The sequence below is a fragment of the Crinia signifera genome, chromosome 5 (assembly GCF_055691185.1).
Source record: "Crinia signifera chromosome 5, ASM5569118v1, whole genome shotgun sequence".
In the NCBI taxonomy this organism is placed as follows: Eukaryota; Metazoa; Chordata; class Amphibia; order Anura; family Myobatrachidae; genus Crinia; species Crinia signifera.
This window is the reverse complement of record NC_139221.1, coordinates 14120137-14145730: the sequence shown is the minus strand read 5'-3', so window position 1 is coordinate 14145730 and position 25594 is coordinate 14120137. Positions and strand designations below refer to the sequence as shown.

Sequence of the window (25594 nt, the reverse complement as noted above, 5' to 3'; positions counted from 1 at the left end):
CCGCCGCCAGGAAGTAGTCACTGTTCACTTCCACCTACAGACGCCGGCTGGTAGTTGCTAAGCAACACCAAGCCTGCGTGTCAATCAGCGGAAGTCAGACGCGTTTCCATTCAGGCTGAAAGAACCCATAGATCACCTACAGCTGGGGGTCGGGGGCTGAAACAATACAGTGAAAAACATAAAAGACATAGCACACGGGAATAATGGACATAAACACCTGGCAACGAACCTGATGAGCCGTGTCTGGAAGTCACATATATACTCAAAAGCATGACATTCACAATAACGGATAAGAACATATCGCGCTACAACAGTATAATCCACAAAATCACATGAGGCTATTTTAGTTAATTTTTTCATTCAACCCCTTGGGTGAAATAGTGTTTAAGTGGAAAATCCACTCAGACTCCAATAATTTTTTGGCTCTATTGCCACCTCTCAGTGACTCAGGGACAGTCTATCATAAAGTGCCTGAACCCTGTGATAGAATGGCCCATAGCTTTAAAATGGCGCGCCACCGGCTGGTCCACATCCCTGCCTTTAAAGGACAGGTTTATGGCTTACCGGTGTAGTGCCATTCTCTCCCGGACGAAAGTACGAATAGTCTGTCCGACGTAGTGCAACCCACATGGACACACTATGACATATACAACATGTGATGTTCTACATGTCAATACGCTCCTGATGTTAGACCTTCTTTGTGTATGAGGATGTTTAAACTGGTTACAGGAGATCATATATTTGCATGTCTCACATGAACAGCTATAACAGCCTGTAGGTTTGGTGCAGGTATTTAGAGGCCTAGGTACATCTATCCCTGTCACATCCGTTTTAACCAAACGGTCTTTCAAATGTTTGCCTCTCCTAAATGCTACCAAAGGTCTCATCTTAAGATCAAAGAGGTCAAGATCGGTTTTAACAATAGGCCAAAGTGCATTAGTGGCATGTCTAATCACAGGACTAGCCACTGAAAAGGAGCTGGACCAGGGTAATACCAATGATGGGTCTTTGTGTTTGGGGGTAAACAATTGAGATCTAAGCATATTCAGCACTTTAACTTTTGCTTCAGTAGAACTTCCGTGTCATAACCTCTAGCTACAAATTTCTCAACGAAAACCTTGAGTCTAGAATCAACATCACTAGGGTTGCTCCTAATCCTTCTGACCCGAATCATCTGGGACAGAGGTAGTCCTCTTTTGAGGGCAGGGGGGTGGTAGCTAATTGCCATGGGGAAGGTGTTGCGATCGACATCTTTGAAGTAGACGTCTGTGGAGATTTTTTTTATCACAAATGGTAACCGCCACATCTAGGAAATGTGTTTTTAGACATATCCCAGGTAGCAGTGTATTTAATTGTAGAATCCCCTGCATTGCTATCTACCAACAACTAAAGGTGGGCATACATCAAGCCGATTTGGCCCGATTTCGGCCGATTGCGATCAATCGGCCCAATAAATCGGACCAAATCGGTTCTTCGTGACATGGGGTCTGTTCCGATGCACGGTCCTGTGCGTGTCGGACCGGCGGGATATACGATGTCAGATCAGTGGGGGCGGGCGGCTGGGGAGGAAGCAGTGGGACAGCTGAGCAGCGCGTTACCAGATCAGTGCTGGGGCGGGCGGTGGTGACCATCAGTCTCACTCTCCACTGTCCGTGTCCAGCGCTGTAGCGTGCGGGCAGCCGCGGCTATTACATCTTTAAAATAATGTGTCAAATGACTCTCCGGCTTTTGATTGGCTGAGATGGAGTACTCAGCCAATCAGCGGCCGCGGAGGGAGGCCGCTGATTGGCTGAGAGTGCTCTATCTCAGCCAATCATTAGCCAGAGAGTCATTTGACACATTATTTTAAAGATGTAATAGCCGCCGCTGCCCGTCCGCTGCAGCGCTGGACAGTGAGTGGACACTGATGATCTGGTCACCGCCACCAGCCCCAGCACTGATCTGGTAATGCGCTGCTGCCCCACTGCTTCCTCCCCAGACGCCCGCCCCCACTGCTCCTCACCGCCCTGCAGCTCCCTGTTTTTTTTTTTTTTTTTTTACATGTGATAAATCGCATGCGATTTATCACATGAAAAATGGTACATCAAAGTCCTCATCGTATGTGAGCCTCCCGGGGAGCTGCCGGGCGGCTCGGAGGAGAATTGGGTCCGACTTGTCCTTAGGACAAGTCGGCTCTATGTATGGGGGCCTTTAGACAAGAGGTCTGGTCCACAGGCTGAACATATCATCGATATACCGGGTAAACGGCAAAAGATGACGACTGGTCTACTGAAAAATGTGTTTTCCTCCTGACTAAACATGAACCCACTTGCGAAAGGGGGCCACAGCCAACCCCATGGCACACCCTCTTTGTTGAAGATAGTATGATCCATCAAACAAGAAATAATTAAGCATAAGCATAATTAGTTCCAGAAACAACTCATTGTTATAGCCTACGATCCAGAAATTGACCAATGAAGGACCTCATAGCCCCCCCCCCCCATCATGAGGGATGGAGGTGTAGAGGCTACAGACGTCCAGACATACTATTATGGTTCCTTGAGGAACCTCACCAATCTCATAGAGCAGTTTTAATCTCGTAGTATCCTTCAAAATAGTAGATTTTAATAACAAGAGGCTGTAATAGAAAATCAAGCAACTGGCTAGTAAAGCGAGTCTCAAGCTGCAATTATAGGCCTTCCAGTAGGGAAGCTGGTGTTCTTATGCACCTTGGGCAACGAGTATAATACAGGCCATTCTGTATAAAGGGATTTAAACAATTTTGAAGAGATGATGTCCGCCTTCACAGCTTGAGTAAGAATGCCTTGAAGCTCCTGTGGATATTTGCTCGTTGGATTAAACGACAATTTTTTTATATACAGCGTGGTCCTCTTAACTGCTTGTAAAGGTACTGGCCATAGTCAGATGTTCTGGACCACTATATGTATGTATTTATGGCGCCACAAGGGATCTGCAGCACCCAGTTAGAGTACATAAGCAAATAACAAAACAGTGACTTTGAATACAATAGATGACAAGTACAGGGGACATAAACATGTTTTATAAAAATAATAGTATTCTAGGCCAGTCATCCACCAGATTGCTAGCTTACTCCCCTCCTTGCTATCCATCTGCCCCGCCCCCTCCTTGCTTAGCTCAACGCACCATCCTCTCGCCTCTTTGCTATCCTTCTCCCTCCCCCCCCCATCGCCGTCTTGCTCTCTTCCCTCCCTTACTATTATGCAAATCCTTTTGTTGCCTATGCTGATTACATATAACATTGTATTACAAATCCTTTCTAGTGTAATTCTCTAAGTTCTACAATCTATATTCCCTCTCTTGCTCTGGGACTGGGGTCTCTGCCCTGATTATATACTGTAATGGTTGGAGATGTATTGAGTAGATCTGCGTGCGTGTAGTTTCTGGTTACCGCTGCTGGGAGGAGAGGAGTGCGGTGCGGGGGGGGCACATCAGCGATTGTAATCTAGATCTCCAGCACAAAATTCAAATGCTGAAAAGCAGACTGGCAAATTGTAGGTAATCGGCAGTAATGTTCCATAGCGGCCAGGCCTCCCCTTATCAGCCACTTCCATCAGACCTCTCCAGAATATTACTAGGGATTTAAGAGCGCGGGAGTCATTTACTGGGGAAATGTAAACAGCTTAAATGAGGTTAATAAAACCAGTGCCGTGGTTTCATTACAAGCCCTGAACAGAGCTGGTTATTCGTATCATTTGTTAATGCTGGGAGTGAATGAGGAGAATGGAGATTTGATGTCTTGTTCGGGGCTTGGCACAGTATGTATATTGTTGCTGGCCAGCGGGGGTGAATGTGCCGTTCCCCCTCACAAATGGAAACTTAAGGTAACCCCTGTAAAAATCCAGATATTGAAACTATTCGACCATATCCTCTCCTGAAAGGTTAGCATACCGAGCCAACTGTAATGACATGGAGCCGGGCCAAAGAGCTCGCATGGGGGTTAGGTGAAAAGGGGGAAACGGACGTACCAACAAAATGTGCAGCACAATGTTGTAAACCTGCCGTGAGTGCGTAGATGGCAGAGATATAACACACACACACTATGTGCGCTTTTCTCCAAATAGGACTCAGTGTGCTTTACAGTACACACAACAAGCTTCAATGGATATTACTAAAATACTTGAGAGAACAGGAAAGTCCGTGCCTCTCGCACTGTGCGGTCAGATCGCAGTAATCAAGAGGGGCAGTAAGGTATCAAATGCTGCTTCAGGTACCTTGGGCTCTGGACATGAAAGCAATTTGCCATTTTTACAGGCAGCCAGTGAAGGGAGTAAAGAGTGGGTGTAATGTGGGCGGGGCTGGTTGGGTAATAGCCTGGAAGCTGCATTTTTTTACCATCTGCAAGCGGTGCAAATAAAATAAAAAAATTCTGCAAAAACAGCCAGTATTTACCCACCATGCAAAATAATAAATCTGTACACCTTAAGTGAAATACTACAGTGCATCATATCGCTTCACTTTTTCCACATTTTGTTATGTTACGGCCTTATTCCAAAATGGCAACATGAAGAGTTTTTGGGAGATTTTTGCTAATTTTTTTAAAAATAAAACCACATGTACATAAGTATTCACAGCCTTTGCTCAATACTTTGATGATCAAGTCTTGATGTCACAAGCTTGGCACACCTATCTTTAGGTAGTATCGCCCATTCCACTTTGCAGCACCTCCCTCGCTCCCTCAGGTTGGAAGGGAGGCGTCGGTGCACAGCCATTGTCAGATCTCTCCAGAGATGATCAGTTGGATTCAAATCTGGGCTCTGGCTGAACCACTCGGGGACAGTTATCCTGAAGCCGCTCCTCTGATATGCTAGCTGTGTAATTAGGTTCCTTGTCCTGCTGACCGATGAAGTGTCGCCCCCAGTCTGAGGTCAGGAGCAGGTTTTCATCCAGGATGTGTTTGTACGTTGCTGCATTCATCTTTCCCTCTATCCTGACTAGTCTCCCCGTTCCTGCAGCTGATCCCCGCAGCGTGATGCTGCCACCACCATGCGGTCACTATAGGGATGGTATTGAGTGGTGGATTGCTGCGGAGATGGTTGTCCTTCTGGAAGATTCTCCTCTCTCCAGAGGATGCTCTAGCTCTGACTGAGTAACCATCAGGTTCATGGTCACTTCCCTGACTAGGGCCCTTCTCCCCAGTTTAGATGGCCGGCCAGCTCTAGGAAGAGTCCTGGTGCTTCCAAACTTTTTCCCATTTACGGATGATCGAGGCCACTGTGTCCATTGGGACCTTCAAAGCAGCAGTTTTCTCTATCCTGTCTCGGGACCTTATATAGACAGGTGTGTCCTTTCCAAATCATGTCCAATCAACTGAATTTACCACAGGTGGACTCCAATGAAGCTGTAGGAACATCTCAAGGACGATCAGTGGAGACGGGAAGCACCGGAGCTCAATTTCGAGCTTCATGGCAAAGGCTGTGAATACTTATGTACATTTGATTTCTTAGTTTTTAATAAAATTTGAAAAAATCTCCCCAAAACTATTTTTCACATTGTCATTATGGGGTTTTGTGTAGAATATTTAAGGGATGAATTCATTCCATTTTGTAATAGGGCAGTAACATAGCAAAATGTGGGGGGTTAAGTGAAGCGCTGTGAATACTTTCTGGATTCACTGTTTTACCCACCCAACCGATCTCCATATCAGGCAAGACCGGGACAGCCCATGTGTGTTGTTTTTTTTTTTTTTTTTATGTGGCAAGTACACGGTGTACAAATGGTTGACTATGTCCAGGTAGACATTGGCAAAAGGTCTACACATTTTATTTTTTGGGATTTTTATACTTTACAATCCACACGGAGATCGATTGGGAACAGTCAAATGTGCCAAGCCGTGGTACCAGGCCTGGAAATGGAGAAAGACTCTCTACACCAATCCACGTGCTCAGGGGTAGACTCTGACACCAAAAACCAAGGAAAAACTTGTGTCGACCGATCACTTGTGGAGCTAGACATTGTCTGCGAGCTGTACCACACCCCAAAAACCCTAAATCGCATGAGAACATCCAGGTTCCCGCAAAGAGGCATAGAACTGTTTTTGCTGGAGCAGTCGCAGCACCTGACCACCGTTACTGGGAATTTGCATTTGCTGGGACATAATAAGCTCAAGACCTAAACTGATTTATCTAAATTAATTGGTAATGGCTCATTCAAAAACCTGTTACAACGGGAATGTCAAAGGGTCAACCCCTGAGACCGGGATGTCAGAACCCCCATCTGGCCTCCTGTAAGCGCCTGCGTTTGCATTAAACGGTTTTTCAAATCCACATTTGAAGAATCTTCACTTCAGTTCACACACGTTCAGTATTCTCAATGTGATATTCGTCGGTCGACTGGAGGAGGCTGGAATTTTGGAAGCGATGGGGAAAACTCCAGCATCCCACTAGTGTTACTGAATAATCTGCTGCATATGACACTTTGGCTATCCCTGTATTGACCCAACAGAAAATAGGTCCTAACGTGTTTTTTAAAAAAAAACCTGCTATTTTACTTTTATACTTGTTTCCATATCATGTAATCTTGTGCTGTGAAAGTTTAAAGCAGTGGTGTCAAACTCATGGCTGTTGTTGAACTACACATCCCAGCATGCTTTGCCACCGATTTTAAATAATTAGTTGTTAAAACTGTAGTAGGGCATGCTGGGGAGTGTAGTTCCACAACAGCTGGAGGGCCATGAGTTTGACACCGCTGGTGTGAAGTGTTAGATCGGAATTTTCTGTGCTCCGCAGTGGTGGAAGAGCTTGTACTGTACGTGTGTAACTACAATACTTCAGACCTCCCGATCTGCTCTCTGCCAGTATGACACTCATGGCACAGAACCACGCCTGCCAGCCACATGTTGTGGTGGCTTTGTGTGGTGCAGACAACGGATGTTCCGATTGCCGTCTCTACAGAGGCGCGAAGCCCTCGCTTCGTTAGAGCGACATCCGTATCCTTCAGCATTCTGACTGTTTAATGTGTTTCTAATTCTGGGATAAGTTTGTCGCTACAATCTGGTTTTAGAATGGACAGAATCCATGGCTGCCAGTGTTTGTGCCACAGGCTGGCATGGACTACCTGACGGACTGGGTCACCTCCGATTAACTCATCTCTGTAAAGTGTCAGAGGTTTGGTGCAAAGTGCGGTGGATTAAGGTCCATTCTGTGTAGTTCTCACCTGTCATTTTATTCATCCAAGTTATTCTGGGAGGTATAACTTTGTATAATGTGTCAATCTTATCTGCAACTAGAACAGGGACGGGGAACCTTTGGCCTTTAAGCTTTTGATCTACACATCCCAGCATGCCCTGCTACAGTCTTGCTATTTGGCCATGCTAAATCTGTTGCAGTTAATGCTGGGATGTGGTGTTCAACAGCTGGAGTGCCGAAGGTTCCCATTGTCTATGTACTACTGGTAAATACCCAGGAGCACACCTGCAGTGTACAGCCTAATTCTATTTGTCTGTGTACATTTAAGGCGCGTACACACTAGATGATATTCGACGCAGTATCGTTCAGGAAAGGGCTTTCTGAACGATATTGTGCACAGTATTGTCCAGTGTGTACGCTGTGCATCATTAACACGCCTCGTTATCAACCCCCTCCCTCGTCCAAGTGTGTCCGGGCGACAGCCATGCTTCAGCAGGTCTGTCTTTTCCATACCCAAATCGTCATATGTGTATGCACTTGCCGATGCCAGTCCCACCACCACCAAAATCTGCGTTGGTGGGATCATTGGCGCGTGTGTGTGGGGGGCTTTAGTTATCAATAATATAATTCTAACTAATCTAACCTTTTTGACCTCTTGCGCCGCGCATTGTTCACACACTACACACAGGTTAAATACAGGTTGCCTCTCCCATATCGGTTATCCAAAATATTCTGACACGGCAGACTGTTCCTCAGGAAGAGTATAGGTCCATACACACTGGGCGATTATGGACAGCGATGATGGCTGTTATCGCTGGGGGGAAATCCGCTCAGTGCATACTAGAGATGTGCAGGTTCTGATTTGCTCTGGTTTCAAAGCAGGATCTTATTGGCTTTCCCAAATCACATGACCGCTGATAGCCAAGAAGATTCTGATTTGAAATCAAAGCAAATCAGAACCTGCACATCTCTAGTATGCACTGAGCGGATTTCCCTGTGCCCGGTGCTGTCAGCGGGGTGGCAGATGGCTTTGCATAGCATAGTGCTGTGGAAAGCCGCCCTCAAATCGGCTTTCCCAGCGATGATGCAGCAGCGCTCACCGTTCATCGCCGGGGCATACAGACTGGGTGGCTTTGAGCTGAAAACCGCTCAAACCTGCTGTTTTGAGCGGCTTTCAGCTTAGTCGCCCAGTGTGTATGTATCCTATGACTCATAGGATCATCGGAGTTAAGGTCAACATCTGAAATAGGTTGACACAAGCATTAGGTAGACAGTGGAAAGGTCGACAGGCGTTTTTGTCTAGAATGTTGACATAGACACCATTTATGTACCACGTCCCCTCACATGGCTCTCTGCGCTCGGCACACTATAATAGTCTCCTACCACGCCGTAGATGATGGTAGGGTAATAAAACGTATGTACACCTTTTTGAATTTTGCCCATCAGTGGTAGACACAATGTATGTCCCCCCTCAGGACAACCACCCCCCTCCAAGTACTATATCATAAGTATGTGTTACAGAATCCAGATCAATGTCCTATCCAACGTTTGCCTAGTCCGAAGAAGTTTAGAAATGTGAAGTCCCAACACTGTGTGTGTATAACGTTCACCGTGCATTACAGAAAATAGCCCTACTGGGGACTGATGGATCTTTCACCAGATTCCATGATTATGATCACTGACCTCCAGTCTGCCTTAATGACCTTATAAAATAAAAACCCTCCACTGAAAGTTACAAAGTTTATGCTTTATAGATGTTATCAGTTTAACAAGTTCTCCCAATAAACACTAATGGAAAGGCCTCAAAGCCTCAAAGCCTTATTCAGCCATATAGTCTAGCTGCTACATAAGCTGGCATCCCCTTGTGTATTGGACGGAAGAACGTTGGCGTAGTAACAAGGTGATCAGAGGACTTTATATGGACGGTGTGCCGCACCAAGTCCCTCGCTCCCAATAGCACATTGCCATGTTGGGAAAAAATAACGTAAACGGTTCCGATAGCTTCAGGGTTCCCAAACCTGGATAGAACCCTGTTCTAGTATTTTCTACCCTTACGCATTAGTACAGCGCAGGCTTCCTTTGCGATAAAGCTGGAATGTACTAATATAGTATTCCGCACTGTATCGTATGTACCCAGTAAGGCTGTTCTGGGTTACAAGGTATCACTGTGACTTTGTACGATGAATGGGGAATGAAACGGTTAATGTAACAATGCAAGTGGCATAGTGAAATGATCTATGGCTGTTGTTGCCTGTGGAGTCGCAGGTAACTGAGAAAGGCAGAGACGGGCTCTTGTGTGAAGTAGTGCGACCGCACGGCGACGTACTGTGGGACTAGCTTGTTGGGTGAAGATTCATTTAAACCGATGGCTGCCGAAACACAATCTATGAAAGGCCCATTGTACATGCTCCCTGAGATTAGAATTTGACACTTTGAATGACCTAGTGTAGTTCAGTGTTGTATAAATTACAGCTTTATGACCCCACCGTTACCCTGGCTCTCAGAAGACTTGAACTGAACTTGATAAAAATAGCTCAACCCACTCTGGATGTGGAGCGGAGTGGGTGGTTGGGCGCTTTTGTTGATCTGTGGGTTATGGGATTCAATTTCATATAGAGATGTAACTAAACAGTTCTTTAAAGACCTGGTTTTCATCATTGAAATGGACAAGGGTACCGTATACTTGCAACCTTCTGCAAATTGCTTTTAAACGGAATCCAGCGTGCCGGTCACCTGTGCTGCGTAGGCACAAGTTACGTTTACGTGTGCTTAGGGGGACAGCTCCTATGAATGTTGATGATCACTCTGTTTGGAACTGGGGACCCTCCAGCGAGGCGCAGCCCCTGGTGAATCGATGCAACCCTTAAGTCCATCCGTCATCTAAGAGCAGACGTTGGTGACTGCCTCTTGCTTGGTTTGGATTAAAGGGAGTTTGTTTAAAAAAAAAAAAATGGTGCATTGATCTTATAGAAGGCAGCAAATTATTGTTGTATCCTGTGACCCCCCCCCAAATGGGAGGCCACATAGGATTGTGAGCATTAGTTGGTGGAACGGGTCACAAAGCTGTGTGAATCGGACATCCTACGCACTGCGGTACTTGTTTCCTAGAACGGCCACAATCGTGAGTGATCGTGGCTCTTAATTAAGGGACACGATCCTCACGATGTGGCCGATTTTTTTCAATTTTTTCACTTTGATTGACAGAAATCGGGTCAATCGGTCGGTCGCGACCAATTAAAATCGGCCGCGATGCGACCGACCGATTGACCCGATTTTTCCATAGACTTCAATGTTAAAAAATCTTTTAACATTGAAATCGGTCGGTCTTGTGCCATTATAATGGCACAAGATGAGATGGACTTGATTAAGTCCATCTCACATAGGGAAAAATGATAAAAAAGGTGAAATGGGCCAATATGACCCATTTCACATTTTTTATGTGCCCGCCATGACCCCACGATAGACGTGAACCCGAAGCGTGGCGAGCGCAGCGAGCCCGCGAGGGGCGGCGGTGCGCGTCCTCCGACCTTTTCATTCCCCTACTATCCACTAGGGCGTGGAGTGAGAATATAATAGTGTGGCGAGCGCAGCGAGCCACCGAGCCCGAAGCGTGGCGAGCGCAGCGAGCCCCGCGAGGGGACGCGTATACCTGTGAAGTGAGACGCGTCCCCTCGCGGGGCTCGCTGCGCTCGCCACGCTTCGGGCTCGGTGGCTCGCTGCGCTCGCCACACTATTATATTCTCACTCCACGCCCTAGTGGATAGTAGGGGAATGAAAAGGTCGGAGGACGCGCACCGCCGCCCCTCGCGGGCTCGCTGCGCTCGCCACGCTTCGGGTTCACGTCTATCGTGGGGTCTAGCACAGTTATTAACATTTGGGGGGGCAATTTAAACAAATCTGGTGTAAAAAAAAAAAAAATCGGGTGAAAAATCGGCAGATCGGATCGGTCGCATCGTATGCGACCAAATCGCATGCGATGCGACCGATCCGATTTTTTATCTTACGACCACAACGATCTAAATCGTTGTGGCCGTTCTAGGAAACAAGTACCCGCACTGCTAACATCATTCTCTTTATAACAGGTTCCGTCCACTGATAGAAATGCCCTCAGCTCTCTCTGGGGGAAGCTGGCTTCGGAAATCTTGATGCAGAATTGGGACGCCGCCATGGAGGATCTGACCCGACTTAAGGAAACCATAGACAACAATGTAAGAGTCCTGACTTGTTAGCCTGTAAGCCGTAACCTACTGTTTCCTCCATGTAAATAGGACAAACCTCCAAAAACTTTTTGAAATAGTAAACATACATTTATTAATTTATCCCTTCTAGCCAGTAACCCCTACTTTAAGAAATGAATAAGTAATTTACTGGAGCTTCGCAGCGATACGAGCCTGCTTTCCGATATAGGGTGGGATGTAATGAGGCCCAAGTTTGGTGGCTGTGTAGGATTCTGGCCGAAATTGATTGCCCCTTTAAAAAAAAAAAAAAAGATCCATTAACATGGCATGGTTTTGCTTTGTAAGTGCTTGCCACTTTTTAAAAAAAATAGGGGGCAGCGCTTGTCCGGCATCCCGCACAGCCATCGAACTCTGGCATCGTTATGTCCGGCCTGTAGACTGAATCCATCCTTGCCATACAAGAAGCAAAGGGTCAGTGTAATTTTTGTGGCTGTAGCCCATGTCCAAATATTACACTTGGGGTGGTTGGCGGCCGCCTAATTATTGCACAATCCCTCCAGTATTTATACCTCCAGTGTTCTACTGCTGTGCATTCAGGGTTGGTTATTTTGCTTTGTTTTTCTTTATTGACTTTTGTTGTTCTTCATCGCTTCCTCAGTCTTTGTTCTACTGTAGCTCACCCCTTTAACTTTCTTTCCTCCCAGTCGGTCAGTTCTCCGCTCCAGTCTCTCCAGCACAGGACCTGGCTCATCCACTGGTCGCTCTTCGTGTTTTTCAACCATCCCAAGGGGCGAGACAATATTATCGACCTGTTCCTCTACCAGCCTCAGTAAGTACCTCTGCAGAGAGCAATGGCTCCCAGCCATCCTGCAGATCCCTTCATGCCAATGTTTACTAGTTTCTGCCGTCTACACCCCTGGTTGTCGAGTCTCGCTGGACCTTTTAGTTCCCGGGTATCAGGACTACCCATAGGTTGCATATCTCTGCATCTTGCATGATGCAGTAATGTGGGCTGATTCGCCCAGTGAGTTCTGCACTAATCTGTTCTGGGTGAGTGGCTGGGAGCTTAGGGGAGAGTGCATCTGCTGTTTCACAACTCTGCAGCCCCCGTTCTGCTCCTATAAATACTAACAAATGTTTCACATATCCTCCTGCCTGCCGGCCATGGACAGGGCCTTGATTAGCAGTGACTGATTATAAAGCACGTTAGATGCTGATATGCGGTTAGACCTATTTTCATCGTAACATTCTCACATCTTGTCCGTCTAGTTGGCCACATGCGCGGCTGCTGGATGTGATCTGCGGAACTGTCTGTAATCTACGTGTTTATTGTGTGCTGCAAAACAATTTCATCATTAGAATGATGGGTTATACAGATCTTAATTCCACGTACTAATATAAGCTGCGTATTCAGCCTCCCGGCTACCCCTAAAGCTTCGTAGATGACAGGACCTGTAGTTGAACAGTTTTGCATGTAAACAGCTTGATGCAGTAATGCTGACCCCTCTATTGTAATGCATATACGGTCATTGTAACCATAGCAGTAGCTGTAGGTGTTATGTTTTCATATAATCCTCACACCTGATCGTACAAACGTCCATTTGCAGGAGGTATCCGGATAAACATTGTTTAGGTGGACAGTCCAGGGCTGGCGCCACCACTAGGCAAATCTAGGCATTTGCCTAGGGCGCCGGCCACTGGAGGGCGGTATTTCGCCCCCCTTGCCGCTCGGGTACCTGTCCTGCGGCGCTGTGCGTATATAAAGCATAGCCCGGCGGATAGCGCTCATTATTTCTTATTGACTGCAGGGACCCCCCACTGCCGCCGCCGCCAGCTTTATATACGCACAGCGCCGCAGGACAGGTACCCGGGCGGCAGACACAGGGGCCTGGGACAGTCCATTGCTTGAACCTAGTGTTCACTGTTTAAGCACAGTGCTGCACCATGCTAAAACAGCTGTGCCCGCAGCTGCGTGTATAGATAGTGCGCCCACAATAGTGACATCAGCAGGCCTGCCACATTAGTAGCGATCGTGCCGTGCCATGATCCTGGAAGGTTCTAGATCTCAATGACGCTTTTGAACAATATAGTCAGCGATGTCGTTCATTGTGTATACTGTATATCGTTTGCCCGCGAGTTCCGTGGGAATATTTAACAATACCGTTTGCCAACGATATGGTCTAGTGTGAATGCAGTTAACGGCTTTCCTTTGCAGTATTATCCTGATGCATTGTTGTTCACCACCTTGTATCATTCTCATTTATTTGAGCAGAGTGTATGCAGGGCTTTACCCAAATCTGCTGATCCTGAGTTGGGCGCGAAGAAATGTCTCACTGCACCTGCGTAACACCATGCTGTCCTGGAGGTGGGGGAGTTGTAGTTTTGAGAGGGGTGTACCCAGCCTCAGATCTATACTGCACCTAGCATTAGCGGGCTGCCTCCCTCATTTCTTTTATTCTATCGTTATTTGTGTCCGGTGGTGGTGATTGCCGTGATGCTCATTTGGAACAGCCTTGTAATGACGGGGGTACGTTTATCACCCAACTGTGGCATATAATTGACGTCACTACTGCGTTGGCTAGAACCTTGTAATCTAGCGATTCCTACCACCTGGTGCAGTTACTTGTATGTGCTGGAGCTCTTGGGTCCTTTTTAAAAATGTAGCATTGAACAATACAGCCTGTAGAAATGCCCAGTACGCACCATAACGTCTATGGCCAATCATCTGTATATTGAGGAGGGGTTACAGATAAGGTAGAAAATCCATTGTGTAACTTTAGTACAGTTTTATTTATACTCTGCATAAAGTGTTCTTGCAGACCCACGAAAATATGAATATATAGAATCTGCAATAAGCCATTAAGATAGTAAACTATAATGTTTTATAACGTGGCAAGATTTGATTTGTGAGTGATAAAATCGTTGATACTTTGGGACATCGCTTATAACGTCACTTAGGCAAACAAAGGGGCGGCTACAACAGGGTTTAGCACTTGTGACACATTTTATTGTGGCGTAGAAGAGGTTAATCCAGTTGGTGCTTTCTACCTGACTAGGAGCAATTCTTGTGTGGAGCTTTGCATTGCCTGAAATTACAGCCCCACATCAAAGTCTCTGCCGTCCTCTCTAAGCCTCCCGTCCACGGAACATCTGTTTGCCATTCGCATTTTGTCTGCTAGAGCGAGAAAAGAAAACACACTCGCACAGATGTCCACATGCTACTGAAACGCGTCGGCCACGCTTGGCTCCTATTTCTGGGATAAAGGCTGCATTTTAGGTTTAGGGACAAGAACATGCAGGTTCCCTTCAAAATGAGGTTCATTTGGTCCAAAAGTGCAGATAGATCTTCGTATTTAGTAGACTCCATATGTGATGCGCTGGTTTAAGCTACAGGTATTACATGCTGGCACGTGTTAGTTCTGCTGTACAGGTGACTTGTAATATCCTCATTTCGCGTACAGTAGGGAGGCATTGCTCCTTATAATGGGAGGGTTTCAGTTTAGTCCGTAGGAAGGTGTTTGTATGACGTAATCCATGTCTGGGTGGGGGATGTACTACAACTTCCAGAAATGTGTAGTTTCAGATGGCTATTATACTTCTAGATTCCCATAGAAATATAAATGGTTGCGAAGAGCGATCTCTACTTTTTTCAGTTCTGCGCTCCACCCTTCCCTTCCTTTCACGCTAATGAGAACACTTTACACCTGGTTGACACCGCTCCTCCCCTTGTGCTGTAGCGGTGGCTTCTCCCCTTGTGCTGTAGCGGTGGCTCCTCCCCTTGTGCTGTAGCGGTGGCTCCTCCACATGTGCTGTAGCGGTGTCAACATGATCCAACTGAATTGGGAACTGTCGTATTTTCAGCTACCTGAACGCCATTCAGACCATGTGCCCGCACATACTCCGATACCTGACCACAGCCGTCATCACAAACAAAGACGTCCGGAAACGGAGGCAGGTCCTGAAAGACCTGGTGAAAGTGATCCAGCAGGTAGGAGACAAGGAAATTCTCTTCGGTTTAATATTGGGGAACGTTTCATCTTATGTTTATGACCCTTCAACAGCGATTTGCTGCCGATTTTTCTATCTCATCGGCTTCATTGAATGCAGAGAATAAACCTCCTGGTTGAAAGGTTTCATGTACATTCCACATTATTTTCCATTGAGAGTAATTTATAAAAGACTCTGTATTAGACTGGGTACCCACTATGGGATTTTCCTTATGAAATCTGTACGGTGACGATATATTTGACAATATTATCATGCGTATTGTTCAGTGTGTGCCCTCTATCATTAATGATATGCGTGTTAATACACCCCCACCCCCTCCTCCACCCGTTCTGGATATTTAGTGAAATGCAACAATATAGTCAGCGACTGCGTGTTTGGGGATGATGTCACTGAACAATATCATTCGGGGAGAACATGGCTTCTTCTTATGACAAGTCGGACTTTAAATCTGTCCATCTAGGTTGTGCTGTTAATATTACATCTTTGTATTCCAAAGTAGCAATTGCTAACTTTTTTCCTTACAGGAATCTTACACCTACAAGGACCCAATCACTGAATTTGTGGAGTGTTTATACGTCAATTTCGACTTTGATGGAGCACAGAAGAAATTAAGGGAGTGCGAATCGGTGAGTGCTTGCAGGGATTAGCCTTAATAAAGTTATTCTGCCCAATTTAGTAGTTGCGCGTTCGGTCTATGACGGCAAATTCCAGTGTTAAATAGATTCATCCCGTGATAAAATATGGAGATCTCCTATGTTAACGTGCGTTATATAACTGTTCTGGAGTTAATCACTCTGGGCTCACCTCCAATCTTTGATCCAGATATCAGCACCTGGATTATTTTATAAGCGCTAATAAGACCCTGATGCTGGATTTTTGGAATGATCAGGATGTGTTTCGGCCAGCAGCGGGGTTCGTAACCTGTGTCTACGGCGTCCCAGCCAGGCTGAACCTTCCATACATTACGGAGTCCTGACCATGTGCATCTGTGTCCTACAGCAGCTTGTGTATAATGCCAGTGAGGCTCGTCCTAGTTACAGCAACAACGTACTCTGTATAATCGGCGCTGTATACTGGCTGATCTGCTGTAATCTCAGCAGGTGGCAATCAGATCTAGTTACTCACGTGACGCGGTCCTGGTTACCCACATGCTGCCACTTTGATGTGATGGGGGAACCTATTAATCTGACTAATTAGCAGACTTGGTGACCAATCCCGGGAGGAAGTAGATGAGTGTTCCCAATGATTGTGTGTTAGTAAAATGACTGCATCAATCAGTTACACAATTATGCAGCCCTGCTACTTATTGAAGTGGGGGGAAATCATAACTAACTTTAATAATGACAGCGTGAGTCATGCGGGAGATTGTGAATCGTTAGTCACAAAAAGGGGTGTGATCTGTTTATTCAACGGTCTTGGTACATGCATGTAAACTCTTAAGCCCTGTGCTCCCCCAGGCCCCCCTCCCTGTATTAACCCTGTGCATGTGATCATTTTAGTAGGAGAACAGAATGCAGGACCCTGTTACACAGGCAGACGCAGAGATGGCACATCTGAAAGTGTTTTGTGTTGTTGCCTTTTTTTTCTGTTATGCAGTGAGCGCTGTAGTCTCCTAACTGCTGGGTGCGTCAGTGAGTTGTGGTTGGTCGGACTCCGGTCCGTGTTCTCGGCAGCCACTGAGAAATTAGTGGCTGTCGAGTGATGGCGACCATATTGCCAGTGATGGGAGTGTGCCCCGGCGATAAATCGTTGGGTGCGCGCTCCCGTTTTCAGCCCCATTCTAATCGCTGGTCGCAGGAGCTTTCTCCTGCGACCAGCTGATTACCTCTGCGGCTCACCCGGCAGAGGTTCCTTCTCATCAGCGACCATCTCTGGTCGCTGATGAAAAGGAGACACTGAGCAATATATCTCCCCCGTGTGTACGCACCTTTAGGCATCGCATTGAGAAGGCAGAAACCTAATCAATGGGGACCGACTGTAGAAGAACACCACCATCCTCTGTCTATCACAAGCTGCTGGGATTTCGTATTCGTTTTTGCGTTTCCATCTCTGTTGTGCTATAATACACGTTGTCTTTGCAGGTGCTGGTAAATGACTTCTTCCTTGTGGCCTGCCTGGAAGACTTCATAGAAAACGCCAGACTCTTTATATTTGAAACTTTTTGTCGCATCCACCAATGTATCAGCATCAGGTAAGATCACCGCTGTCCGCTCCTGTTACTTTATACAAGGCGCGTAATGCTCGCATGTCTCTGTTTTCTGATGTGGGCCGGGCATTAGCGCTTTGGGGCAGGCCTGGGCAGACTGGCTCTCCAGCTCTTGAGCCTGCCCACAGTGTTGGTATAAGGGAATGCTGAAACTGTAGTAGGGCATGCTGGGACTTGTTGTTTCACAGCAACTGAAGAGCCACTGGTTGGTCAGACCTGCTCTAGGGCCGAAACTACAGCGACATGTGCACACCTTATCATATATTACAGAACTAAGGTGTGTGTGTGTGTGTGTGTGTGTGTGTGTGTGTGTGTGTGTGTCTCTATCTATCTATCTATCTCCTGACTGTAACGTTTCACCTGCTGGATGGACCCTGTTGCTCAGACACTGTCCGGCAATGAAGTTGTGCTGCGTGATGTTGGCTTTTACGCTGCGCAGTGCCTTTTCCCCACGAGCTGCGCCTCCCTCCAATCATACTGGGGCATCTTGGTATTGAGAGCTGTTCAGTGTCCTGTAATTGGCCTTCCTAGTCTTTAGTCTGTTCTATCTTGGTAACATTGTAATAGTGGTTATATTGCCATCAGTATGTCTTAATGTTGTATTCAGTAAGTGGTTGGAAAGGGGCTGTATCATAGGGAGAATTAAGTACTGTACCCAGGACAACTAAACCCCACTTTGCAATAGTTCCAGGCACCACTGTCTGCAAGCCAGAGACCTTACCACGGTATAGTGACAGGGAAAGGAAGCCTGAACTTGTGGCTTAAGACTGGATTGCCCTTACACAATTCATATGGTCAGGGGGCGTTTGGAACTGGGACGTCCCAATGATCTTTTACATGTACAGTACTCCCACATCTGGCTGTTTAATCTCCAATATTGCAGATCGTCTATTTGTTGTTGAATTATTTATAGCTTTTATTAAAAAACATTTGTTAAGGTTTTTCACTCCCAGTTCTCTTTTTCCATGACCTTACATGGTAATAATCCCATCAGGTGGTAGGTATTGGGTCTTGTCCCATAGGGACAGTTGTACAGAATTTAGAGATTTTAATTATACAGTGATTTGAAGTTGCTTTGGCTTGTCATTAAAGGTAAGTCGTAATTCCTGGAAAGATGTGAAGTAGCGATACGTAATTGTCTTCTCTAGAATGTGTGGTCACGTGCTTGGTATGTAAACATTTTTTCTCCAGAAGTGTTCCTGCTGTTTGCAGGCTACACGTAGACTTGTGCAGTTTCCATCTGGTGGGGTTGCGGTGCGTGTGGACTGGCGCGAACCATCTGGTAGGCTTGCCGTGCGTGTGGACTGGCGCGTGGCATCTGGTGGGCTTGCAGTGCATGTGGACTGGCTCAAACCATCTGGTAGGCTTGCCGTGCGTGTGGACTGGCGCGTGGCATCTGGTGGGCTTGCCGTGCGTGTGGACTGGCTCAAACCATCTGGTAGGCTTGCCGTGCGTGTGGACTGGCGCATGGCATCTGGTGGGCTTGCAGTGCGTGTGGACTAGCACGTGCCATCTGGTGGGGTGCCAGTGCGTGTGGACTGGCATGTCCACGTCTGTGTGTGCCATCAGACCATCTTCAGTGTCCTTCACAGTGCTGCTTCCATCTGGTGCTGTCCGTTCAAAGCCACTGTATGACCAAAACGGCTGTAACCAATCCAATCTCCGTCCGGTAACTGCACTCCTGACTTTTTCTAGTTTCAAAGCAGCGAGCAAACCAAAAAAAACAACCTTCATGACTTTACCTTCATGGCCGTGGTGGTTAAACACTTGCTATTCAATCTGTGCTGATTACCTCTCAACAGGGGAAAGATCGCCACTCACCTCTTCAATGCTGTTAATGACGCATTGAACCGTGTACAATCCGACTTTTAAAAATGCTGGATGTATTTTGTCGGAAACTGTTGCAGATTGTCGAATTCACAGCCATTTTGGGACAATCCGTGGCAGTTTTTCACAGATCCATGTACTTTCCGACACTCCTCAACCCGAACATTGAATTCCAACTGCCGTGCTGTCGGACTGGACAAAAAAGGTTGGGATTCCGACTGTAGGGACGTTTCCAACAGCCTGAATCCTGGATTGAAAACCCTCCTTATCCTCTACATACCCTGCAAACTACCGTACCTTCCAGAAGTTATCACATTTATATACAATCGTGTATAGTTGGACAAAAAATTAATTTCTGTTTTGCATTTTAAAACTAAATCCAAGAGTGCGATACAATTCTATCCTGTAAGATATTTCTAGCATTAAATAAGAGCATGTTCCTTATTATAGAACTGTTCCTTTTAATCCGATCACAAATATGCTGGCTCATTGGTTGCGGTCCTCAGTAATTCAGCCTTGCGACCCGTGAACGTTTCAGGCACCAGCCAGTTACAAGGCGACGGACCTGTGACACTTTGTAGAGCCTTCTAATCCGTGTTAGATTAATGTGAGAGTATCCGCGCGCTGCCTTAGTAATTCAGCGACCTGCCTGATCTCCCATTCTGTTGCGCCTCCTGACCTCGCTCTCCGCGTCTGGTGATTGCAGCGAGGTTTCTCATTTTGTAGGTGTTACTGGAAGAGACGGAAATAAAAGCCTTTAATAATAGACCAGCACAAATCAAATTGTGTTCTTACACTTTGTTTTAATGACACACAACTTATTAAAAAAACAAATTGATTGCATCATCTAGAAGCTGGGTCACCTTCGTAACCCTTCCCGCTTGTATAATCGCACTTTGTAGTTCAGTGGCTTTTCCATATTGAAGAAATGGATTAGGGTATTTTAGGCCAACTTGTTGCTACATTAGTGTTTTTGGTGTTCGTCCCAGTTCCAAACGCCCCGCTGACCATATGAACTGTGTAAGGGCAATCCAGTCTTAAGCCACAAGTTCAGGCTTCCTTTCCCTGTCACTATACCGTGGTAAGGTCTCTGGCTTGCAGACAGTGGTGCCTGGAACTATTGCAAAGTGGGGTTTAGTCTAGGGTTAAGTTTTATTGGAGTCCTTTTACCCTACCAGTATATTTTTCAAATTGTGGTAGGAAACTGGAGGAACCCCACGCAAGTATGGGGAGAATATACAAACTCCACACAGTTAGGGGGTCTAAACAAGAAAAAGGTAGAAACTCCTGCACATGCTCCTACCGCTGAATAACAATGGACAATTATTATTCAGGGGTAGGAGCATGCGCAGGAGTTTCCACCTTCTTGTTCAGACCTGCATTACTAGGGGTGACTGTAGTACACCCCAGGAACCCCTGCAGCAACCCTAAACCTAGCCGCGTGTTCAGCGCAGTCTCACCTCCCTTTTTTTTTTTTTTTTTTTTTTTACTTTCCACACAGTTAGGGCCATGGTAGTAATTGAACCCATGGCCTCAGTGCAGTGAGGCAGTAATGAAACCATTACACCATCCGTGCTGCCCAGGATTCTACCTTTTTTAAGATATTCATAAGATTTTTTTGGCTAAATGGGGCCTTTATTAACCTATCTCCCAACCTCTCCTTACGCAGCACTTCAGCGCTTTCTGTCTGCCTGTCACGGTATCACTTTCATGCAAGGGAACAATCTACGTGGGAAACCTAATCTGAGCTTTAAACCTCTGAGTCACAGCGGTGCTCTCTGCAAGGCACTTTAAAGTTTATGTACTCACATGTCTAGCGTGAGAGAGGAACAGTCTGCGCTGGCCTGGAACCCTGCTCATTGTTTGCTTTACACAGCAAAGAGGCGAATTAAAGCAGGAAACTGTAAAAGTAGAAAAGACCAAACCGATGACTTAATGATTGCTCATTTGCATATTAAGGGACGAGCCTTAATCAAACATTGTGTGGCTAGAACTTGGGGGTAAGCTGTACCGTTGATGGATGTCGCTGTGTTAATGCCCGATGACGTGAAGCTGGAAATGCGTGGGTTGTACGTCTAATTTAAGAGCCACTTTATGTATGTAGTGTCCTGTGATGTTTTTGAGAACAAGTGTTGTGACAACACATCAAAGCAAACATCCAGATGAGTGCTACCATGTTACTAATTGAGTTAATTAGAAACACTTCTCCCAGACCAATTATCTCTTCGGCCGAACAGGTCTGGGCAAAATGTAAGAAACGTCTGACTTTTTAATAGATTACAATAAATGTTCAGAAGTCTGGTGTAACCTTGGTTTATTGGGCTAACCCCCGTTTCCATCATTTCTTGTATTTAGTAGTTTATATATGTAAAATATATATATATTTAATCTGCTTTATTAATCTGCTTTTTAGCATGTTGGCCGACAAGCTGAATATGAGTCCGGAGGAAGCCGAAAGGTGGATTGTCAATTTAATTCGGAATGCCAGACTGGACGCTAAAATAGACTCCAAATTGGTAAGGGTCTATCATTCGTTTTTCCTAAGTTGTGTTTTTTTTTTTTTTTTTTTATTCATTTTTGGGATGACCGCGACTGCACCACTGTAATTCAGGTTGCTCCAGTGCATCATTTACAGGATTGATGTAACCCAATGGCGGTCAGGTGAAGTGTAGTGATCCTCAGCGATCGTTACGGACTAGTAGTGTTATCCAGAGCTATAGAGTTATAGGCGATGACCCTTGTTGGCACACTATGGCCTCTCTATTGTACTATCCCAAGGTTATCTCCGGTAACCCCAAAAACAGACTAAAAACACAACACAATGATGGGAATTCCAGACTTCTTAGGAGCAACCCAGTGAGATGAGGTGTGACTTGGTTGCGCCTGACAAGTTTGCAATTCCCATCATTGTGTTGTGTTTTTGTGGAAGACGGATAACACTACTATCAAAAGCCAGACGTTTGTGGGTTGTGTAGACGATGGCAGTGTACAAGCTCGGATGGGAGTCCACTGACGCCTGGTCTGATGCATCTGATATTGAGCTTTCATTAATGGGGATTTTATTTGTGACCACCCTGCACTTACATCCAGTACAAATGGGAAGTTGCCAGCCAAACATCTGTGATGTAGTCTAAGAAACTAGCGGACTGATTCAGACCTGCCTGATGGTGGGGGACTGCTCATATTCGTTAATGCGCCTGTGCAGCCCCCCGCCATGCGAGCACCTTCGGACAGATTTTCACTCACAGGAGTGTTCGCATAGTGTTTGACAGACGGGGCATTCGGGGGTGGACACCTGGCGTTTCATGAGTGTGCCCATAGGAACGCTGGGCGGGCACCAGGGAATGCAGATGTTCCCCCAGCCTTCTCTGGACGGGTGGCTGATGTCAGAGCCAACCGTGCAGCAGAAGAGTCCTGCGCTACTTGTCGGCTGTGAGCGGAGAAGTCATTTTATGGTGCTCTGCATATGCGCAGTCTAGTGAGCGATTCTGAATCAGGCCCAAAGTGTATCCCAACTGTCTTATACGCTGTCTCAGTCCCTACATTCGTTTATCTTATCGCCTATTCCACAGCAATCTGCCATCACGTCCTTATTTGTTATTCCCTTTATGCCTTCCTTCACAATCCATATCCGGTTGTTTCTTGCTGTCAGATGCATAAATATCCTGCTAAAGATTAAATCAGACTACATATTATTAGAAAAATGTATCGGGATATTTTAGACTATGTAGATAAAAGTGATTGGATGCAGACCGCCTATAGATCAGGGGTGGCCAAACCTGTCCTCAAGATCTACCAACGGTGCATGTTTTCCAGCCAACCTGTGGATCTATAGTAGGAATGAATGCAGCAGGTTTGAAAATGTGACAGTTAGTTAACGACTACAGCTGTGTACCAGCTAGGTGATCTGGGACATGTGACCCTTGGTAGATCTCGAGGACCGGTTTGGCCACCCCTGATTTAGAGCAACCCGGATTTGTATTGCTGTCCCTACACCCTAAGTCCACCACTTGCAGACACCTTTTTCAGCAAACATACAACCTGCTTTCTAGGATCTTGTGGACCATTTTTTTTGCCATTCCCTTTTGTGCCAGCTCCACACTTTACTATATCTACTGTACATCTGATGCCAAACCTGCCCAATGGCAGACCATACCGCTTGAATGGGAGGTGTCCAATCACTCAATGTACAATCGCTTTGGTCTATGTTCAATTATTTGTGTAGTTCAGAATTGGTCGGCTTCTATACGGAGCTGTAATGTGCATCTAACCGGACAGATTGTGTCCTACACCTGCCAGCATCTTTATGCCGCACAGTACTCGGCGCTCTTTGCGACGGAGCGTCCCCATGAATTACAGCATACCGTATTACTTATTACGTTTTGCCACTTATGCGCATTGCGGATGCGGGAAACACCACTCCATGCACCAGAGACGCTGCACCTTTATCCGCACAGCAATGGTAGAAACAACGTAACATGGGGCGTCGGAGCCCACGTGTACAGATTCAGGCTCAGATCTGCTCCGATTGTACAAATGTCTCCTATCAAGATGATAAATGTAATCCGGCAATGTGGATTTTTTGGTACCGGAGAGGGACTAGTTGTCAGGACTTGAGCCAATGCGTACGAGGCCACATCTGCAGTGGTATCCTACATGAGTAACTGTAGTGGTTGGTGAAAGAGGATGTGCGGTAGCCTCAATCGTCCCTTTTATAAAGTATCATGGTGATTAAACAGATTTTGATTGGGAAAAAAAAACTACTGTAAGGGTTAATAAAAAAAAAAAAAAACTATATAAATACATTGCATAGATGGATGTAGTGTCTTATATAAGAACATTTACCCATTATAAAGTGCAAGTTCCCCCATATGTGTAAATGGGCTTCTGGGCTGTTTCACCTGCTTTGTACGTACTTGGGTGGGTATGAAAGTGCGGTGTTGTAGATTCATGCCCTGTAATAAAGAAGGGTTAGGGGCAACACTGTTATAGTGTGAATTTGGTGCTGTAGACCAGGGCCTTTTCGGTGGAACTACATATACCAGCATGCCCTACAATGGTTTTACTCTTGATGCATGCAACAACTGTGGCAAGGCATGCTGGCATGTGCAGTACCTGCTTAATAGTTCGACCACTTTTGCAAAGTGTGTGTGATGATATTCTGGTTAGCCATTCACATTAATACAGTTCTATATTAAGGTTGTTGTATACATCCAGTCTTTGTAGACTCTTAGTTCTCTCTGTGATGCCCATCACGGTTGACACATTACGTAACTACTGTATAAATCTCTTGCTGATGTATAAATGCAGAACATCCACTTTCCACACGCTGTTCTACCAATTCGTCCTTTAATTTGATTGGCTGGAACAGTCTGTTCTAAGCATACAATAAATACTTTAAGGCTCTGCCTGACGTTCCCCTCCCTTTTATTCTAGGGTCATGTGGTAATGGGAAACAATGCCGTATCGCCCTACCAGCAAGTCATTGAAAAGACGAAGAGTCTGTCTTTCCGCAGCCAGATGCTGGCCATGAATATAGAGAAGAAGATGAACCAGAATACACGGACTGAGGTGAGACCAATGTCTGCCAGTTGGCGGCACTGTTTTTTTTTTTTCTTTTTTCATATACTACTTATGTGATGTCAATTTGCCACAGAATCAGCACCACATGACTCATTCCTTCCTTTCTCATTGCAGGCACCTAACTGGGCGGCACAAGACTCCGGGTTCTATTGATGAATCCGACTGAACAGATATTTGGCCCAATTCCCCCCTAACCTGTGCAGGCATCAGGCAGTGCGGTCTTGCATATTGTCACCGCGGCGTAAGACTAGCGCACACTCTGTTTTCAATAAAACTGTCTGCAGTGGCTTTTACCAACGCTCTGGTGTTACGTCTGTGTATAATACCCGGTTTATTCTCCAGGTTCTCTGTTACTTTGCTTGTTGGATTACAGAGCCAAACATATAAAGGTGCCCACTCAGTAGAACGATTTTTGCAGCCCAGAACTCTCCGCCATCTCTGGATCAGCGGGATCCCAGGATTTGGCCCTAAAATTGCCAGTATTTGAAAGCCTGGGATTGGAGTTTCTAATCCCGGCATTAGACTGCGCATCCTGGGATTGGAGTCCTAATTCCCAGGTTTGAGCGTTTTTCAATCCCAAATCCCGGGATTTAAAAAAAAAATGCCCGGAAATTGGCATCCCAGTACTTGTTTCCTAGCAGGGCGCC

The 25594-nt window shown here is 46.0% G+C and overlaps 1 protein-coding gene across 1 annotated transcript in view; it reads left to right on the top strand.

Annotated features, from left to right (window-relative positions):
* The window catches only part of EIF3E (eukaryotic translation initiation factor 3 subunit E), a 32730-nt gene extending 7485 nt beyond the window's left edge, over positions 1 to 25245 (top strand). The window contains exons 6-13 of the mRNA XM_083186697.1: positions 11228 to 11353; positions 12028 to 12152; positions 15185 to 15311; positions 15856 to 15957; positions 17413 to 17522; positions 21778 to 21880; positions 24801 to 24935; positions 25062 to 25245. Coding sequence (XP_083042823.1) covers positions 11228 to 11353; positions 12028 to 12152; positions 15185 to 15311; positions 15856 to 15957; positions 17413 to 17522; positions 21778 to 21880; positions 24801 to 24935; positions 25062 to 25100 — 867 coding nt within the window. The 3' untranslated portion in view covers positions 25101 to 25245. The remainder of the gene's footprint in view (positions 1 to 11227; positions 11354 to 12027; positions 12153 to 15184; positions 15312 to 15855; positions 15958 to 17412; positions 17523 to 21777; positions 21881 to 24800; positions 24936 to 25061) is intronic.
* Positions 25246 to 25594: the final 349 nt, after the last annotated feature.